The 23758-nt window shown below is 39.8% G+C and overlaps 1 protein-coding gene across 2 annotated transcripts; it reads right to left on the bottom strand.

The window, feature by feature from the left end:
* Window positions 1-652: 652 nt before the first annotated feature.
* Window positions 653-23068, bottom strand: ZNF711 (ZFX family zinc finger ZNF711). 2 transcript variants are annotated; one of them, XM_026674672.2, is made up of 9 exons: window positions 22825-23068; window positions 17555-17656; window positions 16221-16748; window positions 10116-10274; window positions 9527-9673; window positions 7986-8123; window positions 6502-6549; window positions 5764-5907; window positions 653-3554 (listed from the first exon to the last, which is right to left on the bottom strand). In XM_026674672.2, exons 2-9 carry the CDS (start codon window positions 17637-17639, stop codon window positions 2377-2379), a joined length of 2427 nt encoding a protein of 808 aa, XP_026530457.1. In that variant the 5' UTR covers window positions 17640-17656; window positions 22825-23068; the 3' UTR covers window positions 653-2376. The 2 variants fall into 2 exon arrangements, with proteins under 2 accessions (XP_026530457.1, XP_087828210.1); XM_087972084.1 differs by lacking the exon at window positions 9527-9673.
* Window positions 23069-23758: the final 690 nt, after the last annotated feature.

Here is a 23758-nt window from a genome sequence, read left to right as displayed (position 1 = left end):
ATTGAAAAATGGTCTTTATTATTGTTAGTCCTCGACTTACTTAGCGACCGTTCAAAGTTACAACAGCACAGAAAAAAGTGATTTTCACACAACTGTTACAACATCCCCATGATCAAAATTCAGATGTTTGGCAACTGATTCACATTTATGACGGTTGCAGTGTCCCGGGGGTCATGTGATCTTTTGCAACCTGACAAGCTAAAGTCAAAAGGGAAGGCAGATTCGCTGAATATCTGTGTTATTAACTTCACAACTGCAATGATTCACTTAACAGTGGCAAGAAAAGTTACAAAACGGGGACCAAACTCAATGTTCCATTGAACACCATGAATTTTGGGCTCAATTGTGGTATTAAGTCTACCTGTATAGCAACAAACTGATTTTTTCTACTAGACCAATTGTACTGTGTTTTTTTAGCCATTTTAAAATAAATAATCACTGTTGTAACTTTTCTAATTACTGCAGATGTAAGAAATAATTGTTTCATGACACTTGAAACTAAATGAACTTTATGCACTGGGAAGAACCTTGAAGACAGGTTTTTCTTGTACTTTTGTGTAATAATAATCACAGTAAGCAAGAAATTTAAGTACATAAATTAGGAGTGCATATCACCTGATTGGCAGCAGAAAGGAATATAAAGGTTCTTGAGTTTGGAGTGCAAGAGATGCATTTTATTGTATGCTCATTACAATGAGTAACACATTTTAAAATAATAATCCCACATAACAGTGACAATCTTATTTTACAGCGTGTACATCATTTTTACAGCCACATAAAACACAAGTAGTTTCCTATGGTTTCCCAAAGTTAACTTTCCGAAGGTTGGAAATATATATATAAAAAAATTATTCTCAAGGAACTGATTCTCATCTGGTGCAAAAACAAAGTATGAACATTATCTGAAACACAAAACCACAATATAGTAGCATGAATGAAGTAAAGTTACAATTTTATCATGTGAACAGCTGTGTGCAAACATGAAGCAACTTAAAAACGGGGTTTTTTTTTAAAAAAGGACACGTATGTATAACATTTATGAAGGTTTTTTTTAAAATTATTAAATAGCCCTAGACCAGCTTGTTATATAAAGCGGCATTTTTGCAGCATGCTAACACAAAGCATTGTTTAAAAGGGATGCGTATTTCAAATGTATACACTGTAAACTGAAAATCCATGTCTGCTCTCAAGTGGCAGCTTACTGTTCGGGTTAAATACTGCATACATAACTTCCATACAGATTGAGAATGCAAGTTTATAGCATGGTATATGTTTCGTAATGAATTATTTTAAAAGGTGCAATTTTCGTTTCTATATTGATTTTTTAAAAAAATTAATAGCAAGCCAGGGCCATGGATCCTGACTCGCCAGAAACACTTCTTTTGAAAGTTTCTCTAGGATTTTCCAACGACTGGCGTTTTTCTACCTCGATATTCTCTCTTAAGGACGGTTGTGAACTCACAAGAAAAGAAAAAAAAGTGCCCCATAACTGCATCTATCATTTTTTTCCACTTCTTTTTTTTTAAAAATATTGGTCAAAAGTTACTTGTAATCGTTAATATATGTGCCGTATTAAACATTCAGCTGTAGTTTCAGGTAAAAAGGGAAATTATGTACATACATGTCTCGGTCCCTAGCACCAAACTTTTGATCTCGGAAAAAACATAATGCTGTATTTGTCAACATGATAATCCTGTAGTAAAAAATAGATTAGCAGCTCTGAAAGAAAACTTTGGAAATTGCTCAATTGACAACGAAAGGGAGAAAACAAAAGGTTTTACGTATGAAATGTGATGATTGCTTTAAAATGGAAAAAAAAAAAAAAGACAGATCTTAAAAATTTTGACCCATTTCTCGAATACTATGTCCCAGCACAATTTTCTTTAAAAAAAAAAAAAATTGTAAGGACTACATAACTGACTTCTATCTAACTTCACTGTTCGAAACTGCTTGTGGTATAATTTTTCTAGCAAAAACAACTTTGAAAGAACTTCTGGTTCTTAATTAATTAAGGTGACAAATGGTGTTATTGATCTAAAGTTACGGGAATGGACTCTGATATTTTCTTTCGCTTCATAATGTTTTGTAACGCTTTCTAACAACAGAAGACATTCAAGATCTCCTTCTGCAGCTTCCCAAACATTCATCATCTCTCCGCGTTTTATAGTGCTTGTTAGGTTCCTAAAAGCAACAATCATAGGGCTATGAGATACCCAGTCGACCGTAATACTTGTTTTTTTTTTTGTTTTTTTTAAAAAGACTTTTAATACAAAGAATGCAAAGTTATGGTTTAAGATCAAGCTTTGAAACCAGGAGAAACAGTTCAAGAGAGTTTTTCCTTCCCCATATCACAACTGTCTTCCGCGGCTCTGGGTGCTACACGAGAGCTTCTTTGTGATGCCTCATGATGTGCTGGTTTTTCTCCGAAGGCCTCCGGAAGCCCTTTTTACAATACTCGCACCTGTGAGGGTAGTCCTTGGTGTGTATCGAGATGACGTGCCGCTTGAAGCCGGAGGCGTCCGTCGTGCTGTATTCGCAATACTGACACTGGTAGACTTTCCTCCCGCTGTGGGTCTTCATGTGCTTCTTGAGTTCCATCTGCTGCCGGAAACCCCTCTTACACCGTTTGCATTTAAAAGGCAGGTCCTTGGTGTGAACGGAGAGGATGTGCCCGCTGAGTACGAAAGGATCGGAAGTCTTAAAATCGCAGTGCCGACACTGGTGGATTTTTTTCCCTTTGTGGGTCTCGCTGTGTTTTTTGAGCTCCGAGGGCCGGTGGAAACCTTTCTCGCAGACCTCGCACTTGTGCGGGAAGTCCTTCGTGTGCACCGAGATGATGTGCCGCTTTAGGTCGCTGGAGTTGGTGCTCTTGTGGTCGCAGTGCGGGCACTGGTGCGTCTTGTGCCCCTGAAAGAGTTCCGTGTGCTGCTGAAGCTCCTTCTCGTCGGGGAAGGCCTGCGGACAGTGTTCGCATTTGAAGGGCAGGTCTGTCCCGTGCTTGGTTTTGATGTGCGTCTTCAGGTTGGACTGATCCGCGCAACGGAAGACGCAATGCTGGCACTGGTAAGGCTTCTCCCCTGTGTGGGTCCGCATGTGTTTTTTCAGCTCCGAAGGGTGGCGGAAGCCTTTCCCGCATTCCACGCAAACGTGGGGGAAGTTCTTGCTGTGAACTGCGAGCAGGTGCCTGTTCAGCAGGCCTTGCTCCGCCGTTTCGTAGTCACAATATTTGCACTTGTACAGTTTGGGTTCTTTATCCCGCAAGATGAGTTTGTTGGAACTCAACGGGCTGGCTTCTCGGTAGCGCCTGGTGTACTCGGTGAATTCGTGCGTTTTGTCCCCTTTGTTGATCAGCTTATGGCTCTCCAGGTGATTGTGGAAGCTGACTTTTTTGTTGGTTGTGAAGTCACAGTCTGTGCACTGGTATTTCTTCTTAATCATGTGATCCGGATGGTTTTTCATATGCCTTTTCAAGAATCCCCTGGATTTGAATTTTTTCCCGCATATGTGACAAGGATAGACTGTCAAGGGCTGTCCGTCGGGACCTATTATAACAGCTGGTTCAAACAAACAGAAAGAATTATGAAATAAATTACGTACAAATTATTGTGAAGTTACACAGAATGCAATAGCAACATAAAAGAAAGCAAATCTTTCAACAGCAAACCAACACACAATAGAACTACTCAGAGGTAAAAGTTTTGTTGAATTAAATGAGACTTTACTTCTAGGAAAAATATGTATTAGTTTGCAAAAAGTGACAATCAAAATTCTTATAAAAATTGACAATCCTCTAAGAGTAAAATCAAGTTATAAATGATACCGTAGTTCTATACAGCTATAAATGTTGCAAATGTACCTAGGAACTCATTCCACTAAACAATTCAGCATATTCCCAGTTCTAATCCTCTAAAATAATCTATAGTTTATATTACAGAACAAACTTTTAAAAATTAAAATTTAAAGAATTAAGACCTATCATTTCAAATCAGTAATTAGTTTTGAAGTTTTCCCAAAACATGTATTGGTTTATCTATTCTATCTTCTTTAACAAAGTTAATTTTCTATAACCGAATATTGGTTTAACACTCTTTTCCTATTCTACAAAGAACATATTGTATTTACCCTCCAAAATCTGACATACACAATTTTTAACACAATTGGGGATCTCCATGAAGGGTCAAAAGTGTGACAGAGGATCGTGGTCAAAGGCTCCTCCTTTTGACATGGTGCAATATCTGTGTGGATTATGATACTATGACTGTCATCTTACCTGTCTCAATGCTACCTGTAGATGCTCCTGGATTCATTAAACATTTAAAAAAAGACACATCTCTTGACTAACATCTTTTTTCTATACATTAATAAATGTAACTATTTGGACATGCACATAAGTTAAAAGGTATTGGACTAAAATACACAATGGTTGGAAAAAATGATTAAATAACACATAGATCTGAAGCCTGAAGTATTTTTACTAGGAATGGTACCAGGCGGCTATAGTAAAGAAAAGACTTATTTAATTATACATGTTTTAACAGCGGCTAGAATTGTATTTGCCCAAAACTGAAAGAGTGGTAAGATACCGATAGAGGGAAAAATAATTGAAAAAATATTTTAATGCACAGAAATGAATAGACTGACACTAGAAATTAAAGAAAAAGAAGAATCTGAATATTATATGGTATGGGGTTTGTTTTATCAATGGATAGAAAATAAAGCAAATTAAAAGGGATTAGATGTATCCATAGAGCAATAAGAGAAACTAATGTAATAGACATATTAGATTTCATTTATATTATATATATGGGAATGTGATTATTGTTATGTTGTTAAGTTTAATAAGATTATTAATAATAATGGTTAAGTAATTTGAATATGTACCTAATTGACACACGACTGAAATGGAATGGATTTTTGTATATAAATTAAAAAAAATACAAAAAAATAAAAATAAAAAATAAATATAACTTTATGATCTAAACATTAGATACCCTCTACTCAATATGTGAATATTGAAATAAAGTGAAAATTTCTATTGAGCTGTGCACATGCATTATAGGTATCAGAAAATGTTGTCTTGTTCTTTCATTTGCAACATAATTGGCTCCTAAACAAACTATTTAAAAAGCTCAAGTTTATTTAGTGTTCTATTTATGCTATCAAGAATGGATATTAAATATAATTTAATGATGGCTTTGCATGTATAAAACAGGAAAAGACAAATGAATTGCCTCTTTGTCATTTCCAAACCTTTCTTCTATTTTAACTTATCAGGCTGGTAGCAGCTGTTGCAGGCTTACCAAGTGAAAAGTATGGTATAGAAATCACCTCTGGCTTAAATTCAAAGACCGTTTTGAAACACTACTTTTGTTTGCCCAATATAAAATTTATAAAAATTGTACCCTTTCAAGTTTTTAAGAATGTCTTATCAAGCAAGGTGGTTAAAAGTTTAGGGGAAAACATGAAGGAGAAAATCATGGCCTGTAATCAAAGCACACGTGTTAATTAATAGGGTATATCCTCAAAGAGATGGACGGGGAGTCTCACAACAAGAAAACTTGCTTTTACCCAAAGCAATTGGTAGTAGGTTATACTAAATAGTTTCAAAACTTGCTGGGAAGATGATAATAGGAAGTGCTTAAGAGACTGTACAAAAAAAAAAACTACTTGTTTTTTGCCAAAAAACCCTCACAGAAGTCAAAATGTTAGCTTTGTTAAAAGCTATATTTAATTGGACAATAACTTTTTAGAAAGCTGTTTTACCTGTTTGCCATTGGCGGGCGTCACCTCTTCTCCTTTTCTTAGTCTTCTGCTTAAGCAATCTGTTCGTATTAATGCTGTCACAGATTTGGAGATACTGAGTTGTGTTACCATTCTTGTTCTCTAATCTTGCATCCAAGTTTGTTCCTGGAATGAAAGACAACATCAGAATATTGCAAATAAGAGTTTTAAAATACCTGATTTACAGAACTCAAGCCAAAAGCATTTATAGAGCCTTTGATGTGTGAAAGGATTCTATTTTATGATGCCAGAACCCCAGAATCCCTTCAAACTTCTCTTTAATGCAAGGGTGTCACACCCGTCAAGCATCAAGTGACATATCGCGACTTGGCCCCCCTTTGCTAAACCAGGCTTGGGCATGGCCAGCATGTGATGCATCTATCCCGCGAGCTGCGAGTTTGACAGCCCTGCTTTAATGCATCATATAGAAGGCAACAGTTTATTGCTATTATATTTGCGTTGTATTTTGGAATTTTCTCAGATGAAGGAAAATAAGTATTTTACTAATTGTTCTCATATTTATTACCTGATATAGTGGCACCCATGGTTGCAACCCTCGATAGCTATATTAAAGTATCTCTATGTATTAATAGCATCTGTATGTATTAATATCCCTCCCTTTTCAAATTTAAGTTATTCTCAAAGACATAGACTGCTCTGTGTTACGTAGCAGACAGAGCAATATTTATACTAAGCGTGAACAATTCTTCATCTTCTCACCTGGTGTTTGACAGTCTTCATATTTCCTAGGAAGCCGTCTATCATCCCCTAGAGGAATAAGCAGTTTAGTGGTTTAATTCACAGACAGTAGGGATGTGCCATATCTATCATTCTGGGAACAGAACATTCCCAAGAAGTTCATTATATTCTGTTTCTCTTCTGGAACATGCTCCCCCAGAAGTTTTCTGAAGCTATTTTTGGGGTGGGGGTAATTTCTGGTGTTCTGGATGCAGTCCAAGCCCAAACTGGGCCCCGTTTTAACGAGAACACCAGAAGACTGTCCTTGCAATGGCTGACTGGATCTCCTTGATCCAGAAGAAAAAGAAGAGGTTTTGCACACACGTAATAGTTTGTGCGCTGCTACAGTAAAATAGTTGAAAGAGAAAACAAGGAGTAATTCATTGCCAAAACTTTCTTTGTAAGGATTCCAAAGAGTGCCAAGCAAAACCAAAACACAATCATGTATTTTGTATTTAATAATAAGGTTTCCTGTCTATTGCTTCCAAGAAAAAAAAATTACGCTTTGATGTCCAAAAACCCACTTTATGCTATGAATATAATTATGTCAGACAGATAAAACAGCAACAATTGGCCTTCAGATATTCTGTTTATAGTATCATGAAAAATACATGTTAGGTAAACAGAAGTCAGTGCATGAACTAAACAAACCTGCCTGGCAACCTCCAGCCTCTCTTTCATAAAGAGTATACACATAGGTACGCACACCCAACATACACAAAAGCACTGACCCACAAGACCAGCATCACAGACTCTAACAGAGCGCCCAGGATATCTGACAATACTTTTGGTTTATTTAATAATTCTCTTCTGGAAGGCACTGAAGACCTGGTTCTGCCAGCGGGCCTGGGGAACCCAGAGCTCATGTGATCATGTGATCTTCTGTCGCTGGGATGGGAGGTGTGGGGGGGGGTTGTATAATATTTTATTATATTAATTTATTTGATTCTTCTTACTAGTTTTACTGTTTTAAATGTGGTTGTATACCTTTGTAAACCAACTTGAGTCACCATGGGCGAATAGGCGGCAATATAAATCAAACAAACAAATAAATATTCTGCGCTCCAAACCTCATTGTTTATATGACACTGTAATTATAGCTGATAAGGTCACCTGCTTTTATTATTTGATATGAAAACAGAAAAGAGGAAGTCCCAGGATTCGAAAGAAATTGGGGAATTAATCACTTTCTGAAGGTTAAAAGTTTTAGAACATTTAAATGTAACAAAATGGGTAGTTTGAACAAAATCAGAAGGCCTTATTTTCTAACACCAAGCAGTCAACCGGAAGATGTCAGTCACCAAAAGTCAAGTTTGACTTGAAGGAGGCTTGACTTTAGATGAAAAGAGATGGGACAAAAAAAACAACAACAACCCAACAACCCTCCATGACATGAGCAAGGCTCTAGAAGTAGTAAGTGGAGTGAGGAGAAGGGATTGAGTTAAAAGAAAAAAGTTGCTTCATACCATAAGCAGCAGCCCAGGCAACTGGAACAAAAGTTTTATTCACACCAGCATCTTCAAGCTGTGCATCCGGAAGTGAGTTGGCTTCCTCTTCGCCAACAATTACCTCCATGTAAACTTCATCTGCTATTTCAGCACAGCCTAGATGTGATTTGAAAGGAGGCGAAATTAATTATTTTGTTTATGTAGCTACTTTTCATAAGCCTAAATCCTAACCGTTAAAAATAAGATGGAACAACATCAGCAAGTATAGTGGGCCCATTTGGCCAAAGAAAGCTCAGGATGGTATTGGTTGGAACCGCGCAGAAGAGGCCTTGCAGTGGATAGACAGGGGCTGAAATGAGGATGATGTAATTACTTTATCCTAGCTCAATTAACATCTACTTAAAACCGCTGTCTGGATTTGTATGGAATAAATCACCATACAAAATTGTTCTGAATCAACTTTTCTACTGTATTATTAAGGCTTCTGCTGTAAGCACATTTATTAAAAAAAAACACAAACATAAATACTTTTAAACAAATCTGCTTAAAATTATGGTGCTTTTATATTGCAGAAGTTAAGGATAATTCCTAAGTAGAAAAGCACTATAGTAAAGTGATTTTTAATTCACTCACAATCATATAATTAAATTATGCATTTTAAAATATCATTTTAGCACTTAATATATTCAAAGCAGTTAATTATCTAAGTTACACTTTACAATACTGTATGTAAGCCAATAATTTGGCTACTGGCTAGCTTATCTATCTAGTTAAGTACATGGCTGAAATAAAATATGTAATGGAAACAATCATAAGGTTTAGATTTTTAATATTAAAAATGGGTGGTATGGTAGAGGACAAGAAGGCCTGGAGGAACGTTGTCCATGGGGTCATGATGGGTCAGACATGACTTTGCAACTAACAACAATTTTTTTCTCAAAAAATGAAAGTTACAAAGACAATGCTTTTAGATATCTTGGTAATTGTGTTATGTTCTTATCTTGCTTCTCACTGGCTTCAACATATTTTAAATACTGAACAGACAAGTAAAATATGCAAACTACTGTCAGAAATTATTGATATTTAGACATTAACATAGTGTTAGATAAATTGGAAAAGCAAAATAATAACAGTGAATACTGACAATTGGCGAAGCATACATAAAAGTATTATCATTGGTACATGTAGAACTAAATACTTCTCTTCAGACATTTCACAAAACGTATCTGGCATTGCCAGTAGTTCCATGTAAATGTCAAGAAATATATTATTTTCTGCCAGTCACACATGCAAACAGATCAAGTCAGCAATGAGGCAACATAGTATTTATTAGGCCACAGTTTTTGTCAAAATGGTTTTTGCAATTGCTCGTATTAAAGCTTGTGTAAAAGTGCACATAACTCTTTTCTACATGCAAAATTTGTCATAATTACAGAGGTGGGAAAGATGAGAAAACTTGTTGACTTGTTAATCTTCTGAAACTTAGAATGAGCATTTAGTAATGGAGAGAAATTACAAAATTGTTTACTTAATAATAGCAAAAAAAAAGCTGTCCTTACTAATATCTTCATCCTCTTGGGAGGAATCCTTAACAGCCATATAAACCATCTTCTCTCGCTGGACTCTGCCAACGCTGCCTTGCTCTAGAACTCCAGCTACAGAGTGTCCATTATGAAAATCACTCTCCGTTACAATCTCTGTTCCCCCTTGAATAGAAAAAATAATATTCAAGTGGTAGAATTTTAACAAGAACAGTAAAATCTTGCTATTTTTCTTCTGTGTTTGGGGCATAACAGAAGTCAACACATTTTTAGGGACAACAGATAATAGGATGATCTTAATCTGTAAGCACTATGAGACATTTAAACACAGAACGGGAAGGAAAAATAAAGATAGCCACCCAAGGCTTGGGAACACTATAAGCCTCTAGAAGAAGATGGGTGGGAGAGAATAGGTCATATACTGCAGTTTGAAATCTATGGGCCAGCTTTTAGTTTGATTTAGTGTCTGCCTCCTTTAAACTGGTTTGATGGAAACTCTAATTAACAGGAACCATTACAAAGAACGATTTAGTTTATGAAAATTAGCAGACAAGATTTTATTTAACATTTATGGACTGATTCATGAACCTATGTTTAAGATACATACCTATCTCAACGTCATCCTCAGCTTCGGCTTTAAATATGTAAACTTTAATAACTTCAGAGCCAAATCCATCATCTTTAGATACGTCACCGTGTGAAACTTCAGTGCTGATTTTTAGAGGAGTATTTCCAATGTGGTCTAATTTTTCCCCAACATCATCCACTAAAAAAACAAATAAGAAGCGAAGCTAAGTTTGAAGCAGAATATGAAGAAAATATTCTGAGAATCTTAGCTCATTTATGCAAATAAGAACTTGGCTGCATTAGATGCTGGCATACACACCAATCACTCTGCACTTGTTTAATTTCTGAAGATTGTACATGGTATAAGTATATCCACTGTAACTTGTTAATTTATTATTTTAGTAAATCAAAATAATTTCACCATCGGAAAGAATCAGTTAAGTATGCTGTAGAAATATATCAATATCACAATGTCTGATTAAGCGATTAAATAAGGCATGGGTATTTTGCATTGGTTGGGTATTTTGTATTTAATTGGTCTGCATTTTAGAACGTATAAGAAATGAGGGATACCCATGTTATAATTTTTTGTTTTGTTTTTTTAAAAAGGAAAATCATATTGGTTTGATCTTTGAAAAACCTTCAATGTTTCCAGTAAAGTGTTAGTTAATGTTTATTCACACAGACATCACTTCCTTTACATAAGAAGGTATTCTACAAGATGAAATTATTACTGATGCAGAATAGTGAAACTGAATGAATTGATGACAGGTCTATTTTCATTGGGGGTGGTGGTGTCAGAAAGCAATGAATTACCCAATCTCTTCCGCATTTCTTCCTTGCATGAAAATCCTTCCCTGCCCCTTAATCAAAGTTAGGTTTATACCACACTAATTTTAATTTATGGACAGAGTTCTTTCTCAGTCAAGCATGTTAATCAATTCCCAAATAGGATCTCTTGTTTCAAAATGACCCAGAAATAAAACTGAAGGTACCGAAGTAAACTCTTGGGAGGGGGAGAATATGTTCGTATTGGAGAAAAGCAGCATGCTTTGGGCCTACTCTTTACCTTTTGACTCTTTTAGACTCTTCTATGATCATAGTCAAGAGCAGAGTTTCCTTTTAGCACTATTAACAGTACTACAAGATCCACATGATTTGTCTTAAAAAAATTTAATATAATTTACTTTTGCTGGAAGCTGGAGGAAAGAAATTGTTTTAAGGTTGCACTTCCATGCAATAGTCAGCTGGATGACAAGCTCTTTTATAGGTGTTAGTTCTTTCAGGGAAGCAAGCAAAGATCAAAGGTAAATTCTTGCTTTTACACAACTATACAAGCAGTGCATTTTTGCTTTATATGTGCCCGTATTGCCTGTGCTAGATGTCATTTAATGATACCTGCTAAAACTGCTGCAGTTTTGGGTGCCACTGATGAACTTGTATTTCAGAAGGCTGTAAACTGGTCAGAACAATGCTGGAGCTACTGAAAACAGAACTAAATAGAAATTAAAAAGCTAATCACGTCACCTTTTTTTTAAAAAAAAGTTATCAGTATCATGACTCTTAACCATTACAAAATTAAACTTGTATGACTGAACTCGGTGTTGCTGGCGTTTCTTAATGAATTTTTGAAAAACAAAAGCTAATAAAATTCAAGTCATTTGGCCCAGGCAACCTCCATATCTGAATTTGCAAAAAAGCTATTTCACAGAGGCTTACAAATCTTCCTCCCTCCCTCAGTTTGCAGATAGACAACATTAAGCACACAAAGAGGTTGCATACTGAGATTGTAGGGAAATGCTGGACTGGTAGGTAGATTTGTAAACAGGCAACAAACCTGTTATTTTAATAGGAGAGCTAATTCACGAGTGGGATTTGCTTTTGGGATATGTCGGTATGTACAGACAGAAGGAAGGATTTTTGTTGCTAGCGCAGAGAATGGAATCTTTCAAATACTTCTCTATCTCTGAAAGCTTGGTGTAGTATTTCTGAGGGTTTAACTTGACTTTTATGTGCGTGCGTGCACGCACACACACACACAAACACACACAGCATTCCTGCCAGGCTGGGCTTAAAGATTTTCTCGAATTCTCATTCATACACAGGAGAGGGGGAAGAGTCACACCAAATTCTATTGCGAAGTTTCAAGCAGTGCTGTGTAAACTGCCCATCCAAAATATTTAAGAATGGATTGCTACAAAGCGCTCTTTTTTTTTATTATAATGGAGTAACCTCTTGAAATGTTTGAAATGTTACATTTTCATTTATTTTCCTCTAAAAATAAGAGTGCAGAGAAACATTTGGAATGTTGCAACGAATCTATGCAACATTGGATAGGGATATGCAAATGCAAATGTTGGCCTAATAAAAAGGATTCCAGACAAAACAGTGAAGCATTTAGTAGAAAGATGTAGAAAAACAAAAATGAGAAGGAAAAATAATATACATAAACCTATGAAGGTTCTGGAAGTGATTTCTCTATTGTATTGTGATAGTTTCCTTCTTCCAAGGTTTAAGGTTTATTCTTTTATACACCCTGTTTGAATAACAATAAACCAATTGTGCAAATTCATAGTCACTGCTTTAATCCCATTCATAAAAATATCAAAGAACAAGGTTCTTTTTATGATTTCTAAGGTATGTCAATGACTGTAAAACACAAAAATAAAGTCCCCAGAGGCATTTATTTACCAAATTAATTAAACTGAAAAGAATGGGAAAAATTAACATTGCAACTCCATTTAATTTCCCATTTACCATTATTCTGACAAGTCAAGTTGTCATTAATTATAAATCTTAGTTTCAAATTCTGGCTTATTAGAAAGAATAATCATCATATTAATGAAGACCCTAATGCTTCCCAACCAAAATAAAAACTGCAGCTATAAAACACATTAGTATAAACTGCAGTACTTAATACACAAAGTAAATCCTATCTAAAACACATTTTTCCAAATATCAGTAAAATGTCATTCCTAAAGGGCATCAGCAGAAATATTGCAATGGATAATATAACACTTCAAGTCTTCAAGTGTGTCTTGCACTAAACAATACTGGCTAAATAAAATTCTTTAATATTAAATGTTCTCAACACAGCAGGAACATAATGCTAAGGCAATTTATCAAAATGCAATGATTTCAATTTGATTTTAGCTATGACCCATTTTTCTAATAACTACAGATAAAACATGGGAGGGTATATAATTTCTAGATTCACCTATCTGATCACTGCTGAAAGTTTACTTTTTATAAACGATGCATATAACCCATAGGGACACAGGGAAATGTTGGAAAAGTATATATTGGAACAAATACTATAGTCCTGGGGGAGAAGCTGTAAATAAAAATGGCTATAAATACTAAGAAATATATTGCATGTGTCAATAATGCTTTCATATATGTATATTGTAATGCACTACCTTTAATCTCAAACTTGATATCTGTTAACTATACACACACACACACACACACACACACACATATATATTTATTTACTTCTTATTAACATTATGCACCATTTATTCAAGGGATTCCAGAATTACCGTATTTTTCAGACTATAAGATGCTCTGAAGTATAAGCTTTTGGGGAGGAAAACAAGAAAAAAAAATCTGCCTCCCAGCAACTTGCCTCCTTGCAGCAAATAGCAAACAGCCTGGTCAGCTTCAGCACAGCCTGATTAGTACAAGCAGCTGAATGTCGGTTAGACTGGCTCCCCACAGTCAGCTGTTTCAGGCTGCAGGGATCGTCATTGCCTATTGCCGCCTCCGCGCACCCCATTTTTGGCCCATTCTGGGCAGCGGGGATTGGAACGGGCCAAATACGGTGTGCACGGAGGCTGAAAACTGCTGGGAGGCAGAAGCCGAAGGGTGGTGGTGGGGGGCGGTAGGTGGGTGGGTCTTTGGCAACATTCGCTGTATAAGACGCACAGACATTTCCAGCCACTTTGGGGGGCGGAGTGCATCTTATACACCAAAAAATACAGTAAATGCATACAAGCTAGACATAACTCATACATCAATGCATTTTCCCACCTTAACAACTTTCTGTTAAAGAAAATACAAAGTGCGGTTTACAGACTTCAACATAAGATTTGTAAACCTATAGGACAAGTTTTTAAAAATGTTCAACTCCACATTCATTCTTAACCAAATTATAATTCCAGAATATTATTTCCTGACCACGCATAAACTTGAGGAAAAAGCCCAATTATTTCCTTTGATTATTAATGCTCTATTATTGTGATTACCCAGGCAATCGTAAGGAATAATTTTCTGCAGAAATAGTAAGGAATATCCACCGACAAAGAAAAAATTATATGGAAGTCCACCTCTAACTTACCTTTCTTAGCTGTTTCCAGGTATGAGATGTTCAGATTCACTGTGGATTGCCAGCTCCCCAATTCATGTGGTGTCTCAGCATGCACTATGCTGGTGATATCACACCCACCATAAAACCATGAGATACATGCCAAAATTTACAGCTGTGCAATTTTATTTTATTTTTAAAAATCTGACTTTCCTAATTGCTTTCTCAGAAGGGAACAGAATAGGATTTTACTTATAGCTGTAGCAGACTATGCAATGCTGTATTGCAGGGGTGAATAACTTTTGGCCAACGTGTCAAATGTGGTGCAACCGCTCATTTCAGGGCCCATTTCTTCTGAGCTACAGTATAGAGTGGCTGTAAGCCAAGTTGTAACTCTTGTGCCCTGGGGACTGGTAGCAAAATACTCCACCACCTTGCCCAACTGTGCTACTGACATGATTGAAGGCAGTGGGATCCAATTGGATGCAGGCAAGGCCAGCCGGTTAGCGAGGGAGGGGACATGGCTCATTGCCGAGAAAAAGTTGCCCACCCCTGCTATACTGTACTGTAACAGATTCTTAAAAGGAGGTGGCAGTGGAATATTACCTTATCCCTAAAGGACAGCTCCAGGGTGGCTCTGTAGTGGGTATAGGATCACCAGCATGTGCATGCAGTATCATCCTATGGCTCAAAAGCTAGCAATCCACTGTGGGTGTCTGAACATCACAAACCTGAAAAACAAAAACAAAGGAGGGCGTGTTATGTTTTGTGTGACTTTTTTTCTCCACACTAAATCGCTATTTTTCCTGAATTATTGCCATTGGTCACTATAAATCCTAGATCATGAAATTGCAGAGCTGGGAAAATTCCCAGGATCATTTAGTCCAACCCTTTAGGTAAAGAGTTTTAAAAATGTACTTTTTAAAACATGGACCTTTTTTTTTCCCCAAATACATTTATTTTATTTGGAAAAATATTCTCTTTACTTCAAAAGCGACCAGATTAGTCATGAGGCAACTGTACAAAGCTTTCACTCTTTCATGGGTACGAAAAACATTATGTTCTTACCATAAACTCTTTTGACTGAAGTAAAAAGCAAATCTTCATCAGTATGATAAATTTACTATTTACAACACTTCACTTTTAGGAGAAAAGTAACTTCTATTTAATATGTAAAATATCTATTTCTATAAAATACAAAACAATTAAACCATGTAATAGTTGGTAGACTGCACAAGCAAAATGAAAATATTTTGCTGGAACAGTCCTCAAATTAGTCACAATTTTCATTCTTTAATATAGAAATTTTTTTGTTTGTAAATCATATTTAAGCTTAAAATGGTTAAACAATAATATAGAAATAAATTTTTGTGTTGATTTTAACCAAGGTAAAGAGATTTGATGGCTCTTTTTTCATCCTTCTTTCCTTTTGGCTTCACATATTTAGCTATTTTAATGTCAACCACAGTTACTTTTGTAGCCAACTTTCAACTATAGTTTTTGTTGTTGTTGTAACACTACAAGCTTAACATACTTGTAAACTATAGTTAAGGACTGAAAAAAAAAAGAAATTCAAGTGGAAACTGATACAAGCAATCAGTTCCCCCATGAGTACACCTATTATTCTTAGCTGAGACAATATATGCAAGCTTAGAATTGTTTAAAAGCCTAAACATTTCCAATTTCCTCTTTATTTCTTTTACCAGCTCGTTCGTTAACTCATTTATAACGTCTTACTTGAAACAACCAAACCCAGCATTTCTACACAATTACATCTCTCATTGTTAAGTCACTTCTAGTCTGAGTAGATGATTTTATATATACCTTTACTTCACTTACAAGATATCATTAAATAGTCTTCAGATGTGCTCTTGCTATCGTCATCATCCTCAGTCTTGATGGTAACTGTGGATCCAGGAACGGTGCCGGCTGCTTGAATCACAGTTTCGGTATCTGAATTGGTCACAAGAACTTCAGAAACCATCGTGGGGGAATCAGGCCCCGATACCGAATCTTGAACCACGTGTTCCAAGTGTCCATCAGGACCCGTAACAAGATCGGCCACGAAAACTTGATCGGGCACTCTAACAGTTTCGGTGATTAAATCGGAAGTTAAAACGTGATCACTGGTATCTAATGCTTCTTCAATAGCAACATCTGCTTCCAGGACAGATTCAGGTACGATCACACCTTCTGTCACAACGTCAGTTTCAGTTATGATATCAGGTCCCTGGACAACTTCAGCTGCCAAGCCATGATCAAGGGTGATCCCATCATCTGTGACAACGTCTGAAACCAGTACAGCTTCAGGGACTGACACCACAATGTGATCTCCATCAATATGAGCGGTACCAGCCATTCCAGCCACTAGGAAACAATAATGTACGAGGAAGCATATTAATACTTGTTTTCAGGTCGAACCATTGCATATTCCTAAGGAGCTCATGAATACTGCACATGCATCCAAATTATTCTCTAGCTTTCCAGTATATTTATCATCAACTTTAAAAGATGTCATAACAGAATGCTGCAGCTGGATGCAAATATGACAATAATTGTTGGGACTCAATTAGTCTACTAGGAAATACCCGGTCTGCAGGCTAGACTGAGCATTTTAAATATTTGTGTTAGAAAGAGCACTTAGACTTATATCCCGCTTTACAGCCCTCTCTAAGCGGTTTCCAGCGTCAGCATGTTTTCCCCAACAATCGGGGTCCTCATTTTACTCGATCTCGGAAGGATGGAAGGCTGAGTCAACCTTGGGCTGGTCAGGATCGAACTGCCAAATTGCAGGCAGCCGGCAGTCAGCAGAGGCACCCTGCAATACTGCATTCTAACCACTGCGCCACCGTGGCTCAGCTAGAAGGTTAGCTGCCTTCTAGTGCCAAGTGTATCAGTGGTATTGTTTAAAATATTTGGCCACATTATCAAATTCAGAGGAATGATTTCATTAGTGGGCACTATACTTCCACACCTGAATGTGGTTTTCTTTGTAAGCATGCATTGGAGAGGCAGCAGGAAGTCAGCCCCATGAGCCTGTCCAAAAATAAACCAAATCCATGTCAATTTTGGCACCAATGCTGCAGATTATTCATTTACGAATACAATACACCTGATAAGCAAATACTTTAACTAATAATAATAGTTTTGTGTGAGTATAAAACGGTTTTTACCAAAATCCTGCATAATCATAGTGTGAGGCATTTTGGATTCTTGTGTCTGCAAGCCAAGACTTCCACCACCTGGATCCATAATCATTGAGGCTCATTCAAAAACTGAAAAGGGAATTATACAGAAATTACTATTTGTACTAGTACCACATGAAATGTCTTTATTAAATTGTCTTGTTCTGTGCCAATGTAATGTAAATACATTGCAGAAACGTTATGTTCTCCATAGTTACCAAAAGTCTAAATCAGAAGTGAAAATTAGCAGAACAATTAAAGGATATGACAGTAGGTCCGGCTACTAGTTAAATTAACTTATTTGCAAATTAGGCAATTAATTTATTCAAAACATGTACTAATATGTTGTAAAATGATTTATAATTAAATCCTAAAAATAAAGGGGCTTACTTCCAGTTATGAACATACAATTGGAGCCTAAAGCAACTGACATTTCTATACATTAATTTTTTTTAAATACAATTACTGTTATTCACATTGAAAATTTAACCCAAAATTCTGTTCTCACCCCCCCAGAGAAGATAACAGTCAAATGCCTCTTTTTATTACTGAGACATACTGATATATATATATGGGTTTACTTCCTGGGTCTTATGACTATTGGTCGGTGCCACAGTCGATCTTTATATCTAAATCAATGGTGGATAACCATTTTGGTTTCCCGTGCTGAAAATTGTGTGCATGCTCGCATGCCAGCACCCAGAAGGCAATGCGCACAGGGCCCCCACGCCCCCTGCGTGCATGACCCCCCATGCACCACGCATCTCTGTGCATGTGCATGAGACCCCCACACCCCTCCGCATGTGTCTCCCGCCCCCTGCCCCCTCCTGCATGCGCGGCAGATACCCGACAATCAGCTGTTGGGCTGGTGGCGCGCATGTGCAGTGGGGCTCTTCCGGGCGACCTCTTCCGGCATGTGTGCCATAGGTTCGCCACCACAGTTCTAGGTGAATAGAGTGGTACTAGATAACACACAATTCATTGGGTCTTCATTTCAGAGATACTTCCTTTCCTAAACAGAATGACCACTGGTAGTAAAAAAGCAGAAGGAACTTCCAACTTCCTATTGGCTTCCCCATTGACTTCCCTTCTAGGAATCTAACAGGAAATATTGGTAGTGATGACCACATGACCACAGTTAACTGTAACAAGTACAGTGGCATAGCAGCACTGAAGTGGCCACAACTTGTGGCAATTTTTAATCCCACAGGAGTCATAGTTCCTGAATTTGGATGCATTCTGTAAATTAGCCCATTTGAGGCACGTTGATTCAAAAATGGTTGCCCTGTGATACACCATTTCACCCAATTTAAAATTACAACCAGACACGAGAATTTTCATAGTATATAGACACATAGACCAGTCATATAATTAAAATTCTTGAGATAAAGTTTGCAATATTCATATTTATAGTTGTGATCATCAAAAGTCTGTTAATATATACTAGAATACTTGAATGAAGCCAATTTTTAAGAAACAGCCTTGAAGAAAAGGTACAGCCTACAATCAAAGCTTTCATCTTTTTTTATTAATGTGTATTCTCCTTTATTATTTTTAAAATAATAATATAATAACTCAAGGCGGTAGACACATCCAACACACCTTCCTCCTCTTATTTTCCCCACAATAACAACTCTTGTGAGGTGATTTAGGTTGGTAGTTTCTGGCCCAAGACCACCCACTCAGCTTTCATGGCTAAGGAGGGACTAGAACTCTCTCCCACTTTTTAGCCTGGTGCCTTAACCATTAGAGCAAATCTTATCTGAGGTATAAAACTTTGGTATACATATAATTTTATATAAACAGCTTTAAGCTGTAATATGTAATAAATTTGCTTATATTCTATCTTGCTGTACACACTAGTTTCATCCCAAATCTTCTAATGCATGTTTATGGTTAACTGCAAAACTGTGGACTGTTAAGTTCTGTTACTCTAAGATAGCACAGCAGAGTACAGCACTGCACCAACAGGAGTGAGATTTCGGAGGACTGGGTTGTTTATCAGATCAAAGCAAGCATTCTTGAAATGTTTTCTTTGGAACACAAATGCATGGGGACTCGTTTTAGTCTAGATCTTCACTGAATATGCATAAACATCAAGTTAGGGATATACATCTGCAAGTGATGTTCACAGCCAAAATTTCTCCCTACATCAAGGTATTAAAATTATGTAAGGGCACATAATTAACTGAAAGGAGGGACAAGTTTCTATAAAGTCTATGAAATGCCTAACTGGAAAGGACTATTGCATCTGTGACTGTTTCTGATGTCTTCTCATTGCAGAATTTTTTAAAAATGGGGGCAACTAGGTAAGGCTGCCATCAATTAGCCATTAAGTCTGGTCTGGTCAACATGGAATTGCTGCTCAGGGGCTCTTTGCCCAGTCCTGATTAACAGCACTGCACTCTATACCCGTGATGGCAAACCTATGGCAGGTGTGCTGGAGGTGGCACCACAGAGCCCTCTCTCTGGGCATGCAAGCTGTCACCCCAGAGCGCTCCTTCCACTGGCCAGATGGTCTTTGGGTCTCTGCCACGCATGCATGAGGGGGAGTAAAGCACATGGGGCAACGGGACATGGGTGCAGGAGTGATGTGCACACACATGGGGGGGGGTTTGCGCATGCATGTGGGGGAGCAAGGCACATGCACAGGGCACATGCGTGTGTCATATTTTGGGAGTACATGCACACGCACTTTGGGCACTTGGTGCTAAAAAGTTTAGCCATCACGGTTCTATACCATTGCTCCAAATTTTTTAATGAAGTGTAAATACTCCAAAACACATCCTGAAAAATAAGTGAAACCATTTAGCCCAATTTATCCCTGCTTGTCAATTAGACTCCCAGAGTAATTGACTCGATGTGTCCTTCATTAAGGATTTATTCCCCTTGAGGGGGGGGGGGAGATCCCAAAGGTGCTTTTTCCAAAAGGCAACTGGATTTTCTTTTCTTTCTTCTCTTCTTCTGTGTCATATACGTGGGTATATACTTTATTTATTTATTTATTTACTTACTTACTTAATTTTAATTTAGTCATGGTGACCCTTTGAGAACTGTATGCAACAAAATTTCATTTTAATGTATTCCGATTAGTGTACATTGAAGTGACAATAGTTATTATTGTGTTCTTTCTTTCTCCTTTGAAAAAACATTTCGCTTCTCATCCAAGAAGCTTCTTCACTTCTAACTGAAGAACTGGAGTTAGAACTGATGAAGCTTCTTGGTCGAGGACTGAAACTTTTCAAGGGGGGGACCCCAAAATCCAGTAAGCTTTTTTTGGGGGGGGAAACAACTTTGGGACAACCATGATGTGGATGATTGAGAATCCCTGTAGATGGTCCCCCGCCAGGGGAACTGAGGCTAGGGAATCTGCCTTCCTGGCAGCTACCATCTTAACTGGATACTCTGCCCTTTCAAGCAGATTCCAAGCACTTCCTCCTTCCCAGGACAAGATACGCCAGGAGAGACGCAGGAGGGCTGGAAAACTGCCCAGGATTCTATGGAGATTCTCAGTCATCCAGGTCATGGTTGTCCCAAAGGTGCTTTTTCAAGAAGCAACTGTGGACTTTCTTTGCTTTTCTTTGAAGACGTTTTGCTTCTCAACCAAGAAGCTTCTTCAGCCCTGACAGGATAGTGGGGAATGGAAGGATTTATATTCCTTGCAGACAGCGGGTCATTTGCATCCTGTATCCTTAAGAGTCACCTGGTTCCTTGTAAGACTACAGGAACCAGGAGCACCACTCAGGTGACCCTGATGACACAGATAAACCTCCAAGTGGCCTCAACGACCCTCTAAAAGGATGCAAATGACCCGCTGTCTGCAAGGAATATAAATCCTTCCATTTTCCACCATCCAGTCGATCTGAAGAAGCTTCTTCGATGAGAAGCAAAACGTCTTCAAACAAACAAACAAAAAAACCCAGAAAGTCCAGTCGCCTCTTGGGGGAAAAAAAGCACCTTTGGGTGCCCCGGATTGGGGAAACGATGGTCTTTTCTTTCGCGTTCAAAGGAGAAGCTCTATGCCATGCACGGGGTGGGTGGGTGGTGTTCACGGTTATTTCCCTCTCCAGGAAGCGATTGAAGCAGCAGTTTAGGAACCGCGGGAAAAGGGCTACTGCAAGCCCGCGTCGGACAGAACAAGCCCAGCCGCCCAACATCTGGCTGGCATCTGCACGGGGGGCGGCGGGAGGGAGAAACAGGCTGGGGCTCCTTTGGAGGGAGGTGGGGGGCAGTCCCCGATACAAAGAGGGCGTTCGGGACCGCGCCTGCGTCATGCGGTCTCTCCCGCCCCCCGGTGTGTGTGCGCGCGCGCGCGCGAGCCATCAAAGCTTCCCCCCACCTCCGTGCGCGAGCGAGCGCTTGAAGCGAAGGAGGGAGAAGAGCGAGAGGAGTTGAGAGCGAGCGCGCGCTCCACGCCACCCTCCTCTTCCAATCAGCGCCCGTGATGAGCAAACAAAAAAAAAAAAAAAGAAGCCGCGCGTTGCAGCCCGAGTCGGTCAAAAAGGGGTGGGGTTGTACCCATCCTTCCCCGGGGCGGTTGTGGCGCGGCTGAGGGAAAGAGGGAGGGGAGGACAGGGAACCAGGCGGGCGAGAAGGGCAGCGCGCGGGGCCGGAGCCAGACGGGCGCTTCCCTGGGAAGCGGCGGCGGCGACGACGACGGCGCCGGCTCGGCTCCCCTCCTGCTTTTGGAGGCGCTGAGGGGAGGCCCGGGCGGGGCTTTCCGCCCCCGCCTTGTCTGAAGGAAGGGGACGGGACGTGTGGGGGGGGGGGTCACAAAAGGGAGTGGGGGTGGAAACGGATGGGGGGCGTAATGGAGGGGGCTTTTCCGGAGGCGGGGTTGCGGCGGCGATAGTGGGGAAGGCGCCGGCGGTGGTTGAGGGGAGGGGAACGGCTGCGGCCGGTGTCAGCCGCCATTTTACGCGCCGCCATTTTCTGGCCCGCTCTGAAGCCGGGGCCAGCCAAGGCGGCGGCGGAGGAGGAGGCGCCCTTAAACCCCTCTGCAGACCGCCGGGGAGGGGCCGAGCGGCGCCCGGGCTGAGGTAAAAAGCCATCCCATTCTTGGAAGAGGAGAAAAGAGTCGTCCGCCATTGAGGCCCGGAGTAGGCCTCGGGGCGCGGCCTGGGCCGGGGCCTAAGCGGCCTGGCGCCCTTCCCTCCCGCCGCCGCCTCGCTTTTCCGTCTCTCTGAGGAGCTTCTTTAGAATCCTAGTCTCGTCGCGACCGGCGGATGGGCCGCCCCCAATACCCCCCACCTCCTCACCTTCGCCGGGCGGGCTCGGGCCCGAGCGGGGGTGGAGGCCGGAGGACACTCGGCCGCCTCGGCTGCCAGTTTTCGGGGCCTGGCATTTGAGGTCCGCCAGGTCCGAGGCCTGCACCAATCACAGGCTCGGGCTAGGAAACGGCAGGCGGGCGGGAGCGCGCGCGGCCTTCTCCTTCGCCCGCGCGCGCTCCCTCTTCCCCCCCTCCCCTGTTTCCCCCCCTGCGCCGTCCTCGCGAACAGCCGGAACACGTCACCCAGGCGCGTCGTCCCCTGGGTTGCCTTTCTCCCCTCCCTCTTTTCCTTTGAGGGAGCATGCGCGGGGAGGCGAGTGAAGTTCGGCGTCGCCCGCATCTTTCCCTGAGTCGAAGGGAGGGGGAGTGGGGAGGAGAAAGGATAGCGGGCGAACAAAAGCCAGGAGCGAAAAACACCCGGCGGGAGGGGGAAAAAAGCGGGAGGGCGGCGCGCGACAAACAAACAAAACAACCAGCGGGCGATTCTACGGGTGTCGCCTCACGTCGAGACCACCCCCTGAGGTGGGAGGGCAGACTTCAGAAATGCGCACCAAAAAAATGCAATGTTGCAATGCTTTCCCGCTTGACTTTAATAAAGAGTTAATATTTTTTTTTAAATAAAGGAAGTGGCCGAAGTCCAACTTTGAAATTAACCTTTATCTTCTCCTAACCACCCCTGGTCTCATCGGATTCCTGTTATTCTTGCAATGAAACGTACAATTAAAGTGCCAGTTTGGTTCTGAGCGCGTTAGTCTTGTTTCTCCCGAGCAACGCAAAGAGGCATTTGCCTGGGTTTGAAAGAAGCATCAAACTCACCACCACCCTCAAATTCAAACGACGAACATTTGAAAAAGAAAAAAGATTCACCCATTGAGCCACAAACAGCAAGATTTACCATCTTTTGTTAGATGCATTTCCAAGAT

Source organism: Notechis scutatus, chromosome 10, assembly GCF_049901735.1.
Source record: "Notechis scutatus isolate UNSWTSFEM ecotype Mainland chromosome 10, rNotScu1.2, whole genome shotgun sequence".
In the NCBI taxonomy this organism is placed as follows: domain Eukaryota; kingdom Metazoa; phylum Chordata; class Lepidosauria; order Squamata; family Elapidae; genus Notechis; species Notechis scutatus.
Note: the sequence above shows the minus strand (reverse complement) of the source record. Positions and strands in the feature narration are given on the sequence as shown.

Excerpts from the sequence above, each read along its gene's own strand:
- ZNF711 (XM_026674672.2), bottom strand. The coding sequence starts at position 17,639 with ATGATTATGGATCCAGGTGGTGGAAGTCTTGGCTTGCAGACACAAGAA. Across the intron at positions 16,749-17,554 it reads TATGATTATGCAGGATTTTG|TGGCTGGAATGGCTGGTACC; the intron begins GTAAAAACCGTT and ends ATTGTTTCCTAG. Across the intron at positions 6,550-7,985 it reads TGCCTGGGCTGCTGCTTATG|GGGATGATAGACGGCTTCCT; the intron begins GTATGAAGCAAC and ends TTATTCCTCTAG.